This window comes from Varroa jacobsoni, unplaced genomic scaffold (assembly GCF_002532875.2).
Source record: "Varroa jacobsoni isolate VJ856 unplaced genomic scaffold, vjacob_1.0 scaffold_282, whole genome shotgun sequence".
In the NCBI taxonomy this organism is placed as follows: Eukaryota; Metazoa; Arthropoda; class Arachnida; order Mesostigmata; family Varroidae; genus Varroa; species Varroa jacobsoni.
Genome location: NW_019213184.1, coordinates 250,681 through 270,091, shown reverse-complemented (window position 1 = coordinate 270,091; position 19,411 = coordinate 250,681). Strand labels below are relative to the sequence as shown.

General features: G+C 43.3%; 1 protein-coding gene across 2 annotated transcripts in view; it reads left to right on the top strand.

The window, feature by feature from the left end:
- The first annotated feature begins 1,322 nt into the window (after positions 1-1,322).
- Positions 1,323-19,411, top strand: part of LOC111258975 (uncharacterized) — an 85,268-nt gene continuing 67,179 nt past the window's right edge. The window contains exon 1 of one of the 2 annotated variants that reach the window (XM_086967676.1): positions 1,323-2,161. In XM_086967676.1, the coding sequence (XP_086823802.1) occupies positions 2,114-2,161 (48 nt within the window). In that variant the 5' untranslated portion in view covers positions 1,323-2,113. The remainder of the gene's footprint in view (positions 2,162-19,411) is intronic. The other variant, XM_022830602.2, reaches the window with a different exon arrangement.

Genomic DNA, 19,411 nt, shown 5'->3' with positions numbered 1-19,411 from the left:
ACGATATAAAAGAAAACAAATTATCAACAGAAAAATATACCTTATCAAATACCGCCTTGCACTAGCCCCTGTCAAAAATACCTTCTGGCCGTTTTATTCCCTCGAAAAGCGTTCAAAGTCAGCGTTATAAGAAAGCTAATTATATCATCAGTTCAACCACTGGCTATAATAAGTTATCTTCGTCCTGTTATAGTTCCTCATGACCTAAGGCAGTGATGAAAGCAATATAAACTACGCAGCTTTGCATGAAATGCTTTCTTTTTACATCCATATAAACATATTTGGACTCAGAAATCCTAGTTCTATTGTATACCTATGGGTATTGACATATTGCATTGATAGGCATTCGGCATAATAACCTCATATGCGCATAGTTTGGCCCACTTAGGCACTTCAAATACAAGGACAAGAACATCTGGAGGAGCTTTGTTCCTTATAGCTTCAAACAAGAAACCAGCAAGGACGGTGTACCAGCTCGTGCGATACACGGTGGCCGTGCGATTCTCCTCTCCGTAGTCATCGCGCTTAGTGAAAGCGCTTGGCGCGGGTTCTACCCACGTGTCTCCATGCGAACAACGCGGCTCCACGCGGCGAAGCTCCCGACGAAATGCCGACGGCCGGCTAGCCAGAGATTCCATCAACTTGTCGTATTCGACCGCTGCCGGCTTTCAACGTCGCTTGTCCTTTATCTCTCTTCCTGGTCCTATACGATTGCTTTTGTGATAACCTAGCGGGTAACATGCTTATCTGCTCAAGTTAGGAACACGTGGTACTCTAGGTTCGAATCCAGTCGTAGCCATAATTTGTTGTGTCCGGGAAGTCAACCGTCTCAAGTAATGGCGAACGGCTCAAGCACCGGGCATAAAACACGAAAAACAGGGTTCAACCTATGCAGTCGACAGTGCATTACGAAGATAGTGGTATTTGTTTGCTTTGTTCGCATACCTGCCCTGCTTGTAACAGTCCATGGTAGTAGTCATTGTAGCAATGGGCACAGCGGCCATTTTTGATATCGCACTAAGGGCGATATAGTATTAGTGCACGTGAAGCTAACTAGTAAATGCCACTCTACATCAGCTGTGAGTACTACAAGCACAAGCGCCTGTGTGTGTGTCAGTGCTACTACGACAACGACTTCAGCTGTTACTTCGACTAGCGTGCCGTTCTTGCGAGCGCGATCGTCAAGCAAATCGCGAACCACAAACGCTTGCGTATTCGCTTCTTTACTGGCTGCGGCCCGCGTCTCTCCTCTCCCACGGCGAAGGTCACTCGTCGACGAAGAATTGTTGTCTGCAGCGACGGCTGCTTGGAGCAATGTGGTGCTCCGACTTCGCCGTAAAAGTACCGCCAGTAGCTGGCGCGGATTGAGCCGAGCTGGCAGAGCATCCTGCGTCCAGTGGACACGGTACGACAAAATCGAGCAGTAACAACAAAAGCAGGATCAGACGACCTAACAGCAATAGTAGTGCAATGTTGTTGTAGTAGCATACGAAGCAGTAACACCAGTAGCAACAAAGAAGCTTCTCGTCAGCTTAATTGATGTGTCTTCTTCGTTTGGGTTTGTGTGTAGGCTCAATCGTTGGCGGTACGATTTTCCTCGTCGTGTAACTAACGCATTGTGGGCCGTTTTGACGGGTTGCCTTTGCGCGCGCGAGTGCCACCAGCTGTGGTATTGCACTGTCACTGCTACTACTGATCGTAGTTTCACGAAGACTGTGGTATTCATATGTAGTGATACAACGTACAGGTGGCATCGAGGAGCAACCAGTCATCAGCCGTCGTTTCGTAAAAGCTTTGGTTGTCATATCTGCTGTGCGATATGAGTCCTTTCCGCTGATGATTTCGATATTTGTTGGCCTACGCTGTGTCTCGAAGTGTGACTGACGTATGGTCGTTCGGTAATTCAATTGAAGTTCAGAACGATTCTAGTGATTGAAGTGTGCCAGCTACAAGCGTATCTGTAAAGCAACAATATCGGCCTGCACAACGAACGTTCGATTGCTGGCCGTTGCTAACTGTCTAAGTCGAGCCGAGGATTTTGAAATTGTTGAAAGTGATACGCCTCCTACGAGAAACTTAAGGATATCTGGCAACGAAAAAGTAGTTCACGAAGATGGATGGCCTATGGGCCGCATTCTTGCTTGGACTCTGCGCGCTGCAGGTGAGTATAAAGACAGTCAAAAGGGGCTTAATGTAGTTTAAAGTATTTGATTTTAGGAGACAATCGTACCGTGAATGGGTCCCTGGAGGCCCTTCCTGAGGCTGCGATATTAAATGCTGTAACTGGAGAGCGCGAATAGGACTCGAGAAAGCGAAGCAACAGGGAAAAAATTGTCAAAACAATGAGAAGAAATAAAAAAAGCCAGAGGCCCCTTTGTTAAAAACGTTTCGTGACACAGCTACCTAAATTACCCGCCCCATAAGGGCAAGGAGACACTTCAAGCGAAATTTCCTTCCTCTCCAGGGCTCAGGATTACGAAGATGACACTGACTTTTACAGTGCAATCGTGACAATGGCAAACGCCGCGAGCGATTAGCATCGCGAGGCGTTTCAAGTTTCTTCTTAGTTCAGTTGTATTGGCCCGGCTGGCTGCTTGTTGTTACAAGAGATAAACGAGGGAAGATAAAAAAAAAACACCGTTGTTTTGTTTCGTCGTTACCGTCGGTATGCTCTGATCGAGACCTATTGTACCTCTAAATACCTTTGATGCCACAATCAGTTTTTTTTGGCGCAACCAATCGTTGCACAAAAGCGACCAGAACTGCACGTTACGGTTAGACTATATAAAGGTACTGACAATAGTAATACTGCCAACTAAAGTTGTAGTTCGAAAAATCAACGGAACGGAACGGAAAATACGTCTCGGACAATACACACTGTCAGGAACAGAAGCTCCGCCACCCTGTTTGGCTTTGTCTCTCGCTATTCTTTGGTGTTACTGGCAAAGAAAACTGAAATCGAAGCAAAGTGAAATTAATGATGAATGAAATATCGGTTAGTGAGACAGGCGTCCGGACGTCGAAGATGCTGATAATAAACGAGCAGAGCAATCTTCTGTATTTTGTAACTCTCTGCTATCTTCTGTGGTACACGTTAGGCAGACCTGGTCGCCATTCAACGGCTGACGAACGACGTATAGAAAATTGGGAAGTTTTGCCTTTTTGCGCGTGTCGATTATCTGTATGCGGTCGCTTTATAGACCGTTCAGCTAAACGAAACCTCGTTTTTTTTTCCCTTCTGTTTTCTCCGCACATCGAAAACTGTTAACGGATTCTCTGAGAGTGGCAGCAGCAGCAGCAGCAGCAGCAGCGACGTTGAGCCATAGACATCGCTGTTGGTTGTTCGTGTGTTTTGTCTTCTGACGCGAATTGTTTTTTGTTACAAGCCGGATGGCATTGTCTCCTAGTACTTGGCTTCATTGGGTGGTGCAGAAAAACAGCCGGTTTTCGGTCGTTGCCATAGGTGCTGCGGCCATCTTCAAGCGGTACTCACAAAGATATACACCGCGGAGACGTGGCTATACAAAAATAACTGGGTGGTCCCCATTGCGCATCGACGGGCTTACTTATTTAGCAGTTTGACATTCGCTGGCGCCAAAATGTCACCAAAGTGGTGCAGATCTTTTACGAGCGTTACCGACGCTCGGGGCGTTTTTGACTTTTTTTTACGGGTTGCCAAAATTGTCGCTAATGCGTGTCCGTGGTCAAGGTGTCCTGGGTGAAGATCGGCCACCGATTCACAATACTCGTATAATGGCGGCTAAATCGACGCCCAAAAAAGAGAAAAGAATAGTTACGGCAACTGCTAAAATTTGATCACTGTCAACCGCCACACATAATGTCCATTACATATCTGCCGCATGCGATATTTAGTAAAGCATTATCTATTTGACAATACGACTGCGAAAGATCAGATCGGAACCTGAACAGATCACCGACAGCTTCCCGCCTTGTGGCGAAAGACGCGTTGGTTATAGTAGACAGAATGAGGTGGCAAGATAGCAAGAAGGAGGACAGAGATGGAACTGGAACGTTACGCTTCGTTCCCATGTCACTATATGAAATCGTTGAGGCTTATCGAACACTGTTACGGTACTTAGTTCTATCGTATGTAAGTGTTTACCATCTAGATAAAGATATCGCATTTGCGGACACTAAAATTAGTCATTCTGAGTGACTTGCATAAAACTGTCTCAGTGACCATCAAGCCGTTTGTGTCGAGGTAGTCTGATCATCAAAAATGAATTTGTGTAGGTTAAAAGTCCGACGAATCAGCTCCCGCAAGCGGCGAGGCTTAAAGCCGTGCAGTATAATAATGCTTTTTATTATTATCGATATTATTCGAACAGGACAAAAGCAACGCTCGCCCACGTCCTAAATCTAAATTTTACCGACTGCTAGATCTTATTGAGAAACTGTCCCAGTTTCTGTACGTTGCATCGATCGTTCAAGCATTCGAAATAATTCGAAAGTAAAAACAATTTTACGTGTCAATAAACAACGATCGGAGCTCTTCCAAACATGAACGCTACTTGAGAGAGCCCATAGAGGAACATGGCCTTGAGAGCTTTTTTATGTTTTGGGTTATGCGTCAGGCGTGGCCGTTAGGCATTTCATCAGACGGCCGGCTTCCAGCTCAAAACGGCCTGGATGCGAACCTGGACGAGGACAAATGTCTGGCATTATTAGGTTATTATAGATACATTACCCACAAGACTATTGCTCAATTGACATTAGCTGTTACCATGTAGTGTCCAAAAGATTTACAATAAACGTAACGGAAACTGTCCACAGTGAACACAACCAATTCAATTTTTAGATAGGAAGGGTGAGTGCCGCCCCCTCGCTTGACCACTGATAGTATAGTGTGTTGCAATGGCAGTCCCCGCGACGTGGTTCCATATAGAGGCAGAATGGACGGTATCGAAGGGTCAAAATGAAGGAAACAGAAAGATCTTCCGTGAGCGGCAGGGAGACCTTGTGAATATGAAATCTCGTTTTCGTTTTATTGTGATGCTGCTCTACCGTCACGTTAACAAGCAATCTGCTGGACGTTTTTGGTCAGTGAACTCGGCAAGCAGAAACAATAACAGATACAGTAATCACATGCAGGAATAGGTTCAGATCAATAAAAACGATTTTTTAACTCTTTTCTTTCTATTTTTTTCTAATTTGCTATCCAGCCTTTTTTCATTTTCCGCGCTTCCAGGCTTAGCTTTCCGAGCTCTATTATTTTTCCAGGGACGCTGGATTTTTTTGGTGTGCTTGCGAACGTAGCAAGGAATAGATTTCGTCAGAAATTTGTCTTATCTTTTAGAACCTCCAGGCCCGACGAAGTGAAAGGCAAGGTACATAAGCGTTTTTTTTCTACCTTTGAAGTTCAGAAACAATGCTTGCAAATCCAGCCATACCATCCAGTGCTTCCGTAAAGCTCTGATCACTTAGGCAATTGATGGAAGATATCCAGGATCTGCATATCTTACAAAGATAAAGGTTAGCTTCCTGTCTAAATCGGCTTTCGAGACGCAAGTGCTCGCCACCTGCCCCACCATCTTTTTTTCCAGCCGATCGATCACATTCAGCACAATCGACGGCGACGATGACTTACTCTTTTTTTCACGGCTTTGTACGACAGCGCAGTTTCTGCGACCGCGAGGAAACCAATAATTTTTCCACTAATAGTAGATCGACTGCAGAGAACTGTGTGTGGATAATATGTTGGACAGTGACAAGAACGAAGCATCAAAGCTATAATGACGGGTTTAAACTTTAGCCGGAGAGATGAGACCACAGGTTACGGGCACCCCGGACTCAAGATATGAAATGAAATATTCACAAATCGTGTGAAGACTGCATCGAAGATGCCAGCTGGCATCTGACCGGCAACATCACTGAGTGAGCAGGCATGACACACTCTGTAATCCATCGAAGCAGAAACGGCAATGAACAACGTGCGCTATGAAGAACAAATTTCAAATAAGACTGGGCGATGACAATGTAAGCGACTGACAAAGATTCAGAAAAGCCCCTTCCTCGATTATATTATACATATTTAGTTGTTGACGCACGCACATACTCAGATCCAGTTCAAGCGTTTAGATATGAACCTTCTAACGTATTACCCTTCCTCGTTTATTTTGGTTTCCGGAAGTCGAAAGTCGCACGATTATTTTACCAACAATAAGGAAATCCTCGTCGTGCTAGTTGTCGTACCCATGTAAGTGCACCACCAAACGCTCGCTTATTCTAAAGCACGACGGAATATATTAGCACTTGTGCCCGCATTGTAAAAGTCGGAGTAGACAACGAAAGGTCAGGAAAGGATCTGCCATACGATTGACTAGCTGGACGTTCGACGAACAGGTGGAACAATTTATTGCCAAAAAAACTAGACAGTAACAGAAAACGAAGCAGATACCATATTAAAAAGTTGAGTTTTGTGTGGGAGTAACTCGTCAGGGACAGCGTCGTCTTGCCCAGTCTGCCTACCGATGCTAGACGCAGTCTCTACGAATACGAAGGAGAAGGTCCTTGACTCATCTCTCATTTGGAGGCCAGCTGGTGTTGGGAACTGTGGAAATAGTGATTTGAAGAAAAATTATTAGCATCGGTCGAGGCCAGACAGATGATGCGTTAATGCATACGTACCGTGAGAAGGTAAATAATGCCCAATAAAGAAATTGTTGCCAGCGCCTAAAGAACGGGGGGGGGGGGGGTGTCTCTATGTGAACTTAGGTAGGGCAACGGTGCTTTTTGCTATCGTTGCTGATATTACTCTGGCTTGTATAAGAAGATGCATGACGGTAAGTGTGTATACAAAGTTCATCTGCTAATATTTGCTGGCCTGGAGCAAATTTTGACTCTATTGACTGATTTATAGTTGTAGCAAATATTAGTCGATTTTTATGATGCTTTACTATGTTGTCTTTTGGTTTTTCGTATCTTCACCATTAAAGTTATCCTGGCGATCATGAAGCTAACTAACTTGCGCTAACAGTCGAAGCTTACAGCTGCCCTTCACGTAACAAGCATTTCGCAAATATTACGAATTTATAACTTTATGTAACTTTTTTGCATAAGGAGCTTATTTTCAGAAGACGCTAGGTAGTCAATGTACTACTACGGATTTGGATTAATAAAAATGCAATGTAGTGAAGGATTGAATCGTACTTTATTTTGCCGGCGCCGGTTTCTGTTGCCAAGCGTAATCAGCCGATATCGTTGATTTTACAGATATTCCGCTTCTGATTACACCAACTTATCACAGGCTTATTACAAAAGAAATATTGAACACTTAAATAAATAATAAACGTTAATAAAGAATTCCATCTGTTTCTCTTATACATGTTCATAGAGCAACGCGGAATTCGAAAGCCAGAGGTACCAATAAATTACTCAATAGCTGTCAACGACATATTAGCGAGATTCAAAAAAACGGTCCTTTCAATGAGTGGCGTATAGATTTACTAACAAACGCCAAAGCAGAGCCAATCTTTTGGTGCGACACGGAAATAACGTCTGTCCATTGACAGCAATGGTCTCGAGTGGCCCCCCACACCATCCCGTTCACCCCACCTTCTGCAAGCAAGGAACGCTGTGTTTGTCCTACTTGATATCGTTATTGCTATCGTTTTTGTTGCTTCTGCTGTTGCTGTAATGAATGTTGCCGTTGCTATTGGATCTGATTCAATTGCGCACACATCTATTAAGCCAATTGTATTTTGTCTTCACGGTCTGACTTCATCAGCAATGGCAGTTACCGCAGCAGCAGCAGTGGTGGCGCCAGTGTTATGAGTAGCAACGATAGCAGCGTCGGCGTTGCGGTAAGGTCTACGTCATAAGTCTTCCGGCTTCAGGAAACAGCTAGACGAAGCCATCCAATTAGCCAGTGAACAAAGCATTGCCAGGCGTGGGCGGACGATAAATTGCCCTCAACCATTCTGACGCCAGCCGAAACTACATCGAAGGCTATCCTGCATAGCGTTGAAACAAAATCATCGCCCCCAGCTAGACATATATCATGCACTATCTAATATGTTTATAGGATTCAATGCAATATGTAGTTAAAGATCAGGCCCAACAGTAGCGTTTGCAGTCTTTTGTTAAGCAATAACCTGAGCAGGTTGAACGAACGCAGCATTATCAGTAGCGAAAATGTTGTCTATTAGCTTAAAAAGCAATGTACCCGTCCACATCTTCCCCCATTGTCCATTACTACTCTTTTCGATTCATCGTGAGCGGTTGCTTGTTAATTAAGGGGTTGTTTTCAGGAGTTACACAGTAACGAAAACATCAAACCAACGCGTCATTTCCAACGCAAACGGCCACTGCTGCTGCGGTGTTTCATCACAATGTTATTTCAGGTTGTAATCTACAACGAGAAAAATCTAACTTGGACGCCATGTGACACTAGTCAGTTTCGTGCCTTTATAGCGAGCCTGTGCACGTTAACTTACAGGCAGATATAAAATGACAATATATATGCATATATAATACAGAGCAAGCGTACTAGACCCTTTAGATACTGCACACGTGTTTTGCGTCGATTTCTGTGCATCGAAGCGTTCCAGTACCTGGGCGGCTTGAAACAGTAGGGGCGTCATCACGGCGTCCTGCATAACCGGCAACAGATCACAGTGCCAGTGACTAAATAGGGGCGAAGAACTAAAGTCAGGTCTCTTATGTTTGCACGCAGATGTACGATATGTATGTACATATTGTCATTGTAAGAGGGTCGTAATAATTAGGTTGTCGCCTACTAGAAAAGCTGTTAGACCAACCTGCTGCCCTTCATGAAGTCATGGGCGTTTACGCTAATAATCAGCTTTACCGCTGTAGCAAAAGGACTCTTCATACTAAGCACGGGGATTTTCATACCACAAGAGAGAAGAAAAAAAGGAGAGTAGACACTATGAGCAACGTCGATGTACAAAAGGCAGATGGACCATATAAGCTCGTTGATCAGCTAAGCCTAACAACGAAGTACTGTTGACCTATCTATACTGTATACGCTGCGGTATTCTGCTAGCATTTCTCGATAGTAACGTAAGACTTTGATATGGCAAAGTGACCAAATTATAATTCTGAGAACGTCACGGTGATTCGTTACAGCGCCCTCTGCAGCATATCTCTCTGAAACACTTGGTCAGCTAATATACTTTCCACACGAACGGTGGTGCTTACATAAAAAAAAATATATGTATATATGTGCTTCCTTTCACTCTAGATGAGGTCTCTCGAATGGTACTCCAATGTCCAGTCTACGCAATATCTATAGCTTATTAATCAGTAACCGAGCAGGAAAGATAGTACAAACCAAGTGCAGACGGTCAATTGATGAACAAATATTTATACAGGATGAGAAGTGCTTTTTTCGGTATGAGGGATTATACGAAAACATAAGTAAACCAGTTACTTAGGACATCATACTCAATTACGCAACAAAAGTACTGCCACTGACCACATGGGTTGAGCAGCAGATCTAACTACCTATTTTGCACATGGCCTTTAGTTGTTGTCGTGGTAGAATTGCTTTTGTGGCCCACTTTTGTTAGCATAGCTATGTTTATTCATATGGGGAAATCTAACAGTTTTTAACTGGCTTAAAAATGGCTCCAATGTCCGTGTGGTCCTTACCTACGCTGTCTGCTAGTATTCCATCTTTTGTTATTTGTATAAATGTGGCGCGTCTTATTGATCTGGGAAGAAGCGCAGTTGCGGGTCACAGGGTTCAATACAAGATAATACCCTCAACATGTCATTCGATAAAGGAGTCGATTTCGAACGTGTTCCTATTGCACTCTGGTACGTATATGAGAGGTATGTATCATCATTCGATTGTTATTTCAACCAGTTTAATATAAGGCTTCAATTGAAGGTATTGGGGTAGTACGCCCCTTGTCTGTTTGTAGTCGATTCGTTTAAATAACCATCATCATGGCTGTTAGCAATAATAAAACAGTTTTCAGTGTTCTTCTAGGTTGAATCTTGTTGGAGAAACAATAAAGCTCTTCTCGTTCTGTCTCCTTCGGCGCATACAATGACATCAAAAAGCCCTTAGGCTGAAGACGATTTGCTGATATTCAACATCGCGGCTCTTCCTAGCACAGGATATTCTAATACAGCCCGTGAATATATCATTACTCAATGCCTGCGACTGTATCAACGGTGAGATCTGTCAGTCTGACTCGTTTCGTCGAGCATTCAAATCAGCTTCCATCTTCACCGTGTGACGATATATGGAGGGCAAAAAGGGCCTGACAATACTTTCTGAAGACGCAGACGATTTGCATACTTGAAATAAACGTTCCCCTCGTTTAGCTCAGCATAAGGTTCCACTAATGATGGAATACGTGCAATTTTTACATATTGCATTCTATCCAATTAACGTCTCGCTTGTTATAGATGCGTTCTCCATGACGCGGCAGCGATATAACATAGCTGCAATATTAACGAATCTACAAGCTATTCAAATCGTTGTTGATCGGGAACGATCGATATGGAGGTTTTCTCCTTCGACTAGCTTACCCGTAGGCAAGATAATTTTTGCAGGGGCTTTGTATAGAATTAAGTTCGAAATTGGAATGCACACATGAATGTTTAAGGGGGCATTCCAGCTGTTTATAAACTGCATTATTCGAGGTTGAGCATGACAGATAAAGAGTTCTCGAATCGGCTTGACTGGTTTGTGCTACGCACGTGGATTGACGCAATCAATAGCTGATGTATCGTGGTTGTAAAGGTTGAAGATGTACCTGCTCTTCTTAGTAGTGGTAAATAAAATTGTAAAGTGCTGTTTTTGAAAATAGTTCGCCCTCTGAAGGATCGGGTGATAGTCAGGTCAGAATCAGATCCTTCGTGCGCCCTTCGAGATAGATATACAGGCTTTGCGGTAAGGTAATGGTGTGTTGTTCATATTATATGTTGTTTCAACTGTCATTTGAACTTACAAGCAAAATCTGTGATGAGTAAGTAGGTCAGAATTCTGCGGTTCTTGAAAACTTTTTTTTAAAAGTAATCGCGTGCAATCGCTAAACAAGCTAAAGGTCTAGTTAGCCTAATAAATACCTATTGTTGATTGAGATGAGTGCAAAACGATATATTTATGATTTATATATGAAAAAGCGCCACTGAACAGCAAGGATCGTTACTCCGTCTGCTTAAACCATTTTTTATTACGAAAAAACGCCTTGATATGCGATGCTTTGGACCTCGCCAATGTGTTACTATTATAGATCCAGTATCTTAAACCTAACCTAACCTACTGCCACGCCTCATATAATTTTACTCAGTAAACAGTAATTTCGTACTTTCCCTGACGCTTCGTGCGAAAATGTTCAGGCATGCTTGCTTTGATGTGAAGTCAATCCTTAGGTAGGAAGAAGAACAACGTTGCGTCACTTTTTTTCATAGCATTTTCTTTTAGATAGTCGCATATAGGTAAGTCGTAGGACTAGAAATAAACGTCAAACCTGAAACTACATATTTTGCTACCGTCGTGGTTATTCCCCGCCTCCATCGTGTTTTCACTAGTCCCGCCGAAAGGTTGCATAGAAGCGATCTGTCGCGTTGTTCCTTGATCGTTATTCCGTTCGCCCTTCTTAGTCAGCTAGCCAGCCGAGATACGGGCCGACCGACTGAACAAACAAGCTTGACGTGACAAAGGCTTAGGCCGTCGAAGCAACGGTTATTAATGCCTGGTTTCAGGCGCATTAGCAGCAGGCACTGGAATAGTACGGCTCTGATGCGTGAGCAACAGCAAAGATACAAACTCACTTACAGGTATTACCAAATGCCTCCGGTAGCAAATGCTCTGAGCTGGGGTTATTTGGTTAGCAAGACGCTGCGCGGTAGAGGGCCGTTTAGACAAGGAATGTTCCATGATGGAACTTTGTTGCGACGGTTTGCTTGGATATGCGTTCGTCCGCTTTTGCTTCGCCGCAATTTTTTCATTCGTGGTCGCAGATTCTTCGAATAAATCTATCACGTTGAGAAAAATCGCTGCGGAACTGGAGAATCGCGTACCGGAGGCGAAAAAACCTCGGAATTGTAAGGGGATTGCAGTGGCGAACAAGGCTCAGAAGGATAGGATTTAGGAGGATTGGAAAGAAATCGAAGAAGATGCCCCAAGTGGATTTGATTGCCTGTATGATCTCGAGCAGAATCATGCCACTCACGGCTGCTACGTCTGCTCCTGCTGACGTTTGCGCTACTCCAGAGAAGGCATCAATCGGCAATTTGTCCTGTTTCGTTTGTTCTGGCAAGCGTCTTCCCTTGCCCTTTTCCCCTCTAACTCCCCTGTATGGAATCGTGTCCGGTCACTCGCTGTTGAAAGCCATTTTCTCACGCTGTCATTCCTTAGCGTCTCGTCTGACTTTTATTCGGTTTGTCCTTCAATTTCACTCAGTCGCTGACTCTTGTCAATTAATCCTCCGCCAGAATCACTGCATTCCAGGCTCGTTTGTTGCCCACCTTCGCTCTCTCACTACCGCTCATGTTCCGATCGTTTTTCAGTCGAGTCTCTTTGATCCGCCAGCCTGCGAACCGATCTTCCCATCGTGGTTAGTCCTGGGTTCGGCGATCGGCATCACTACATGTCCACATAATCTACCAATGATGTTACCGCCCACAACGACGCCGGCAAGTTCAAAGACGACGTACCTAAGCCAGACAATGCAACAATGGAAGGGGATGCCACTGTGCATTATTGCAACTGATGACAATGGGGTACGACACGCAATGGCGGAGCAAACGAAGGGAAGATATTCCGTTATCGAAGCGACGAGTGATTGCATTAGACTAAAGTGGACAAACGGATCAGTGCTGGGCCAGACGGGGAAAAAAAGCAGGAAAGGCATGCCGAGTTAGAGAAGACTGTTAGAGAAAAGCTACAGAAGAGGTAATGAAAAATGGAAATGCCGCACTGTGCGGTCCAGTGTAATTCTAGCATGGAGGGTCGATTTTGAGGACTCCGAACTATCTATTGCGTAAACTCCTTCAAAGATCATCTTGATCGGAAGTCCTAAACACTAGCTCTGGTAGGTAGACTCAGTAAAGCCGGGTGTGTAAATAGGGGAAACTCTTTCTACATTGATCGATTGTGCTGGGTTGAACAACAAAGAAAAACCGAACAGAATAGCGGCAGAAATACGAATGGAAGTGTTTCGTAAATTGGTAACCATTAAATAAACAATTTGAAGGATACTAATATACCTGTTGCGTCTGCATCATTATGGGAAGTCTATGACTATTGCAAAGCACTATAGCACCGTATCATTGCTAATTTTCGACCAGGCAGCAGCTGGGCTACTTACTTCATCACCACTTTCTGATGTCGTATCTGGTTCCCTTCGCAGTTTTTGAAACAGATTTTTCTTAAAATATTCATTTAATCGATTCGTAGTGCTACGATAAAAAAGGCCCGTCGCAGTTTAGAACAGAGGCTTTTAACGAGATGGTAGAGCAATATGTCTGCTCGACTTTAGTAGCGGAAACGATGCTCTGATGCATTGGCACACTTTCTGTATCGGCGATTCTCAACGTCTATTACTAACAAGATCACAGAAATCTTCGGAGGAGAGGGAAAACTTTTCCGAATCATGAAGCTGATATTTTAGCATCAAATTTGATTTAAAAATAAGATAACTAAGCTACTGTGGAGCGTGTTAACACTGTCTTCATTTGGCCTTCAACAGCTACCACTGTCAGCTGTGGTCCGTTTGAAAAGTTCGTCGGAAAACGGCATCGGAAGAACCGCAGAGAAATTTTTATGCGCCTTTCGTGCGGAAAAAAGTGCCAGTATATCGTGCAGTATGTGCTTGTAATGCATAGCAGTGCACGACAGTCGTCGTATCACCACAGACGGCATGGGATTCTTGCAGCATCTATTGGTTTGACCCATCTTACGCATGTGACATGAGGTGAACAAACAAGGAGCCCATTTAATCGATTTTAGACGGTATTAGCGAGAAAGAGAAGAATCTGTAAAGCAGATGTAACAAATCTGCTTCACAGATTCTTCTTATTTTACTTACTATGTAGATTGAACTAGTTGCAAAACACTGCCACGTAGAATAATGTTGCCTATACCAACATACGTCCATATACGAACGTTCTTTCTCTTCTACAGTTAAACTATTGGTAAAAAGAAAGATGTATAGTAAACGATATGTTCAGACGGGAGCCATGTTTGGTGAACTCCGGTGTCCGTGAAAAGAAGCCATTCCCTTTACTGCACACACAGTCTCTCAGCAGAAGTACTACACGTAGTATATGGTTATAGAGAATGAGAAGAGTCGTATTTTTACCGGTTTCACTTTTCACTAGCGCGAAGACCATTCCCCATTTGAAAAAGAGCTTCTTGTATTTTTGTTGGATCGCGTATGTAGTTCGTACACGTTCCAGGTATGTTCGCTGATAGAATGCAGTCACTTTCTGAGTCATCTCTGCCAGCTCATAATCATAGCCGAAGTAACCAGTGGGACCATCATTGCCAATCCACTAGTAAAAATCGTTACTGGACGGATACGCCTGAAAAGTTGGTAGCGACGATGCAGGTTCCCCAAGAGATTGTTTGCTGGTATTGTTAGACTCCTTTTTAGCAAATACATGTTTTTTTGTTTCGCGAGAGCGGAGCAACAAATCTCATCATCTCATGTAATGACAGCGGCCTCCCCCTGATAGCTGCCACCGCTGATTCTGCCACTTCTGGAAGGACGGAGCGAGTTGACATGTTAATGATTTTCATCTAAAAATCGATGTGATCCTCCACGGAACGCATCCGCGGCGACGCCACGGAAGGCCGATTGGAACAAATATCTATCAGCACTCGGTCATTTTTTTCTTCGCGCTTAACTCCTGAAGTCTCTTGTCTAGCCTGCGTGGCAATACCAGTTATGCTGTGGTCCTTCGGAACGTCCGAGTCCTTTATCTGTCGAGCCAATTTGAGTAAAAATCCTTGCCGATTTCACTAGCCGCGTATAGTTACCGTTCTCGTTATCTCTCGCTTAGCCGTCCAAATGCAACCATCATTTCTGTCCAGAAAATGCCTCGCTCTCTAGCTTAGAAAGTAGATCGATGGTTAGCAACACCTTCATGGATAAATATGTCCATGTTACAGAAAATAGGCATAGCGAAACTTGCTCCGTTGGTTGGTTAGTTGGTTGGTTCATCCGTCGATACGGACGTCCTACATGAGCATGCCAAAAATATTAAATATGCACCATATCAGAAAATCTATCGGTGCTAAAACGGTACTGATGCAAATGGGATATTATAACCCATATGCAGTAACAAAAACAGTAAACAGCCGCGGCAAACCGGCGAGTAGAAATAAAACTCGGCGTATGTATATATAAGCAAGTCCTTGAAATCACCTGTTTCTAGATATAGTATCAAGAACTTAACCTCATTAGAAGTCTAACCGGAGTGGGTTTTTCTAAACTGGCCTGAGATTTCTTCCACAGACCTATTGAACAACATGGCAAGTATCTACTGACCATTATCCTAGATAATGGTCACAAAAACTTGAGACCTAAGTTTTGACAAAATTTAGGTCTCATATTTTACTTCCTTTTTTTCTAATTATTAATATCCGGTAATGATTTTCATCAGCGCTAGAATTTAGATCAGCTAGCCAACCTGCCTGTCAGCAACGCACCTATGCGCATTTAAGATGAACGAAATCGTATAGTATTATATAGCAGTGTAATAGACTGACAAGGTAGTCCGAGTTGATTTATCAGATAGAGTCTTGGTGAATTTTTTTTCTGCTTTATGTTTGTTTTCAATTACGATACGCTCGTCTATGTACGGCGCATACAACGGCATGTTACAAAGACGCCTTGGCACGACGTGACTGCCAAACCAGAAAACTAGAATAACAATTAAAAGAAAAATAGACCGACATTTTTGCTTCAACATCAGTTCCTTCAGTAAGCGACTTTTTTTTAGCACAGCATCAGTACTGATGTTACATGGGGGTTATGGTATTTATTTCATTATATAGATTTGCTAAGTAGATCAACGCATTTACTTCGGGGTGCAGCAATCAGCGATCGATAAGGACATTGTGCGATCATCTTATTCATTTTCCGCTTTAATGTTTATTTGATGAACCGTCCCACGTAAACACATTTTCGCCGTAGTTTTGCAATCGTTTCGCTATCTTCACACTGCTACTCTACATTGCATAACGATGAGCAGGTGTCATTATTCGGTCGGATAGACGGGGGTTGATTTAGGGGAAATGGATACTGCACGTGATCGTTAATGAAATGCCCCAATGATAACACGAACAGCTGCATTCGTCGAAAGCCGCAGCGGCTGTAGTAACAGCACCTCCATTAAATAACAGATGACGTGCAGCTGGTGACATTGGACATTATTTTCGTTTTATTCGAGTTGCGTCGATCACAGACAGTAAAGATTTGAACTGGTTCGCAAGTGTACGGTGATCTGCTGGAGTTACATTCTGCCCAGCCCTCAGGCATTTCTTCTGGGGTATGCTCTGTTGTAGCTGCACTGACCACGAGAACATTGACGGCAACGGCGGAGGACCCCGGCAGGAATCGACGCAATAGCTCGCGACAGTGGCCTTTTAACCGGTTTAGTTTTGATTGGTCTGAGGCGGTAGTGTTATTAAACCGAAAATGCGGGAATGAGATTATGACGAGAGAAGGATGGCGTAAGCCCTTTTAAACGATCACTTTACATTTTGTTTTTCTCAATAATACACATTGAATTACTTCTCCCTCTTTAAACGTTCTATATATATCACTCGTAGATAGGACACCTCTGAAGTATTGCCACATATGAGCAGCGGATTGAAATTTGTTTCATGGTTGTTTTCCACCCTCTCCACCGTTGAGGACATCCCATCGTAACACGCCGTTGACAACTGTTTAATCCAGTGGGTAGAGTTTCTGGGTTGATTCGGCCACCGTTATCGCGACGATTGTCACCGACGAGATTTTAGACCATATTTCATGGGTCGAACTTAGCAGACACGTATTGCTTCTGCTGTTGCCGTTACGTAGATAGCAATATTTTGTAGTCGTATTGACTTGGAGTGGGCTGATTGCAGTGCTTGCACTAGTACTTGCATCACCATCACCGTCGTTTTCATTATCAGCGATTTCCACCGTATCTATCTACCAGCATCGCTCAAATGTGATCAAGAACCAAAGCAACGAACGAATCAAAGTGTCTCGAGCCGCTGGCAGCGTGGCGATGGCCGTACGCCCGCTCGACGCCCCCTCAAGCGATACCAGTACTGGATATGATGCAGCGGCTAGTCTATTGTCATCGCCACCGTAACTACAACGACACAAATCCAATACACTGGCATTGTCAAGACGATCTTCCCGTCCACTTAACTCAATAGGTGTTGATGGGGGATGGACGACGCAGCTCCGATTCTCGCCTTGATAGACATAGCGATACATCGTCGTCACATATAATAGAGTTCACAAGGCGGTGAAGATTGTTAGTTAAGCTGTTCGTAAATAACACGAGCTTATAGATAGCTCGATAGATCGATGTTTTCGTGCAACGTCCGCAGAAGAATCTCATTAAAAGGACTGGTTGCTAACAAGCCACCGTGATCAAAGTTTAACTGGATAACTTTCTTTATTTACGTAATTTAACTTTTTGTCATAAAGGAAATATTCAGTTGTGCGGCTGATGAGCTGAGTTTACTAGGTAGTTGTGTTCTTTAGGCATAGTAGAAAGACATTTTCAGGTTTTTTTTTAGTATACATGACACCTCATGCCAGTATTTGTTATATATCGTACGCATACGGATATCTAATGTTAAGTGGCTATCTTACCACTGTTTCATCTCTACCAGTGATTTAGAAAGCAACACATAAATTATAACGTGAACGAAATCTAATTCTGTCACAGTTTACGTGCGATAGGAGTTGAGCAGTGCGATCACTCGTTCGACAACGTTAAGAGGCCTGATACTTCAAAAGAAAAGGACATATGGAACTCGGTTTAGAGGACGCGGAAGTCCGAGTTCACGTTGGAGTTTTCGCACTTTTTGCTCATACACCACAGGCGCTATAATGCTGCTTAACCAACGTTGATGATCATCACTACAAGCAGGACGGATACACTCTACCCCTATGCAAAATCATGATGTCACTATGTTTCCCCACTGAGAGTGCCCATTAATACGATCGTTGAATCAGAGCGTCGTTGCCAATAGTGCTGCCGTTGCCCACCTGTCTGCCAGGCCACTACTGCAACAGCGCATCGAACAGTAATTACGGACTTGGCCAATGTTGGGTTAGAGTCCCAGATAGCATTTTACAGATTCAAGCCAAGGTAGCACGGAGTTGATATCAGGGTCGAGACGTTGAACGACCTATTTCTAAGACACGCTGGTACTCCCAGTCGGCTGCACGATAGGAACGGCAACAATAGCCGGAACGTGTACTTAATGAAGTTGAAATCGCGCAAACATTTATTGGTGACCAATCGTGCAGACAGAAAAACAACGAAAACCGCTAGTAAAGTTGGAAGTATATTCGATTTTTCCATTACTTGCATCGCATAATATTTGTATCCTATACGTATCGCGGTACATAGAGTTGTACGTACTATCCACATCTAATATTTTCAAGCTAAATAATTATCGAGAAAATCTGTATAGATGTTTCCTTTCAAGTTTGGCAAGGTTTGATTTTGTTTAAAGCCAATGGTTCCCAATTTTGCGACGTTAGCTGGCATTTTATTAGTTCGCTTCTGCATTTGTGCGTATTTTGTGCCGCGCGAGGTCCAGAACATTTAGCACGCCGTTAAGTTGAACAGAGGAAGCTCGTTGATCATATACACTACTCGTCCACCTGGTCGGAGATTGACTACTGAAGGATGATGATATTGGGAGGGATTATATTTGAAATTATTAGGCTTATATGTCTATATGGCAGTGGGTCGATAGGCAGACCTACAGTTAGAAACAATTATTTCTAACTGTACAAAATTTCTACGAAGTTTATAGAGCAGCAATAATAACGATTCTAACCGTTGAAGTGAGATGTTGTTATTGATCAACTCGCTTATATATATATATATATATATATAGAGAGAGAGAGAGAGAGAGAGAGAGAAAATGCGTCTGCAAATTGAGTATTTAAATGACGCGCTCTGCTGGCTATCCCATGAATATTGACCATGTAAGATTTCTGCTATATGGTGAATTGTATTATCGGATCACAACTTAATTAAATACGAAGCTAATGGTTGTTTGTTTACGATCCAATGTTACGCGTTGTTTACTTCTTTCAAGTGGACGGATTAACTGTGCAGACTATCTAGCTAGAGAGAATTTATTTTGCACTCATTCCCTTTCTGAAATACCTTATTCTTTAAGCAGCATTAACTCAGCAATACATTGGCTGAACTA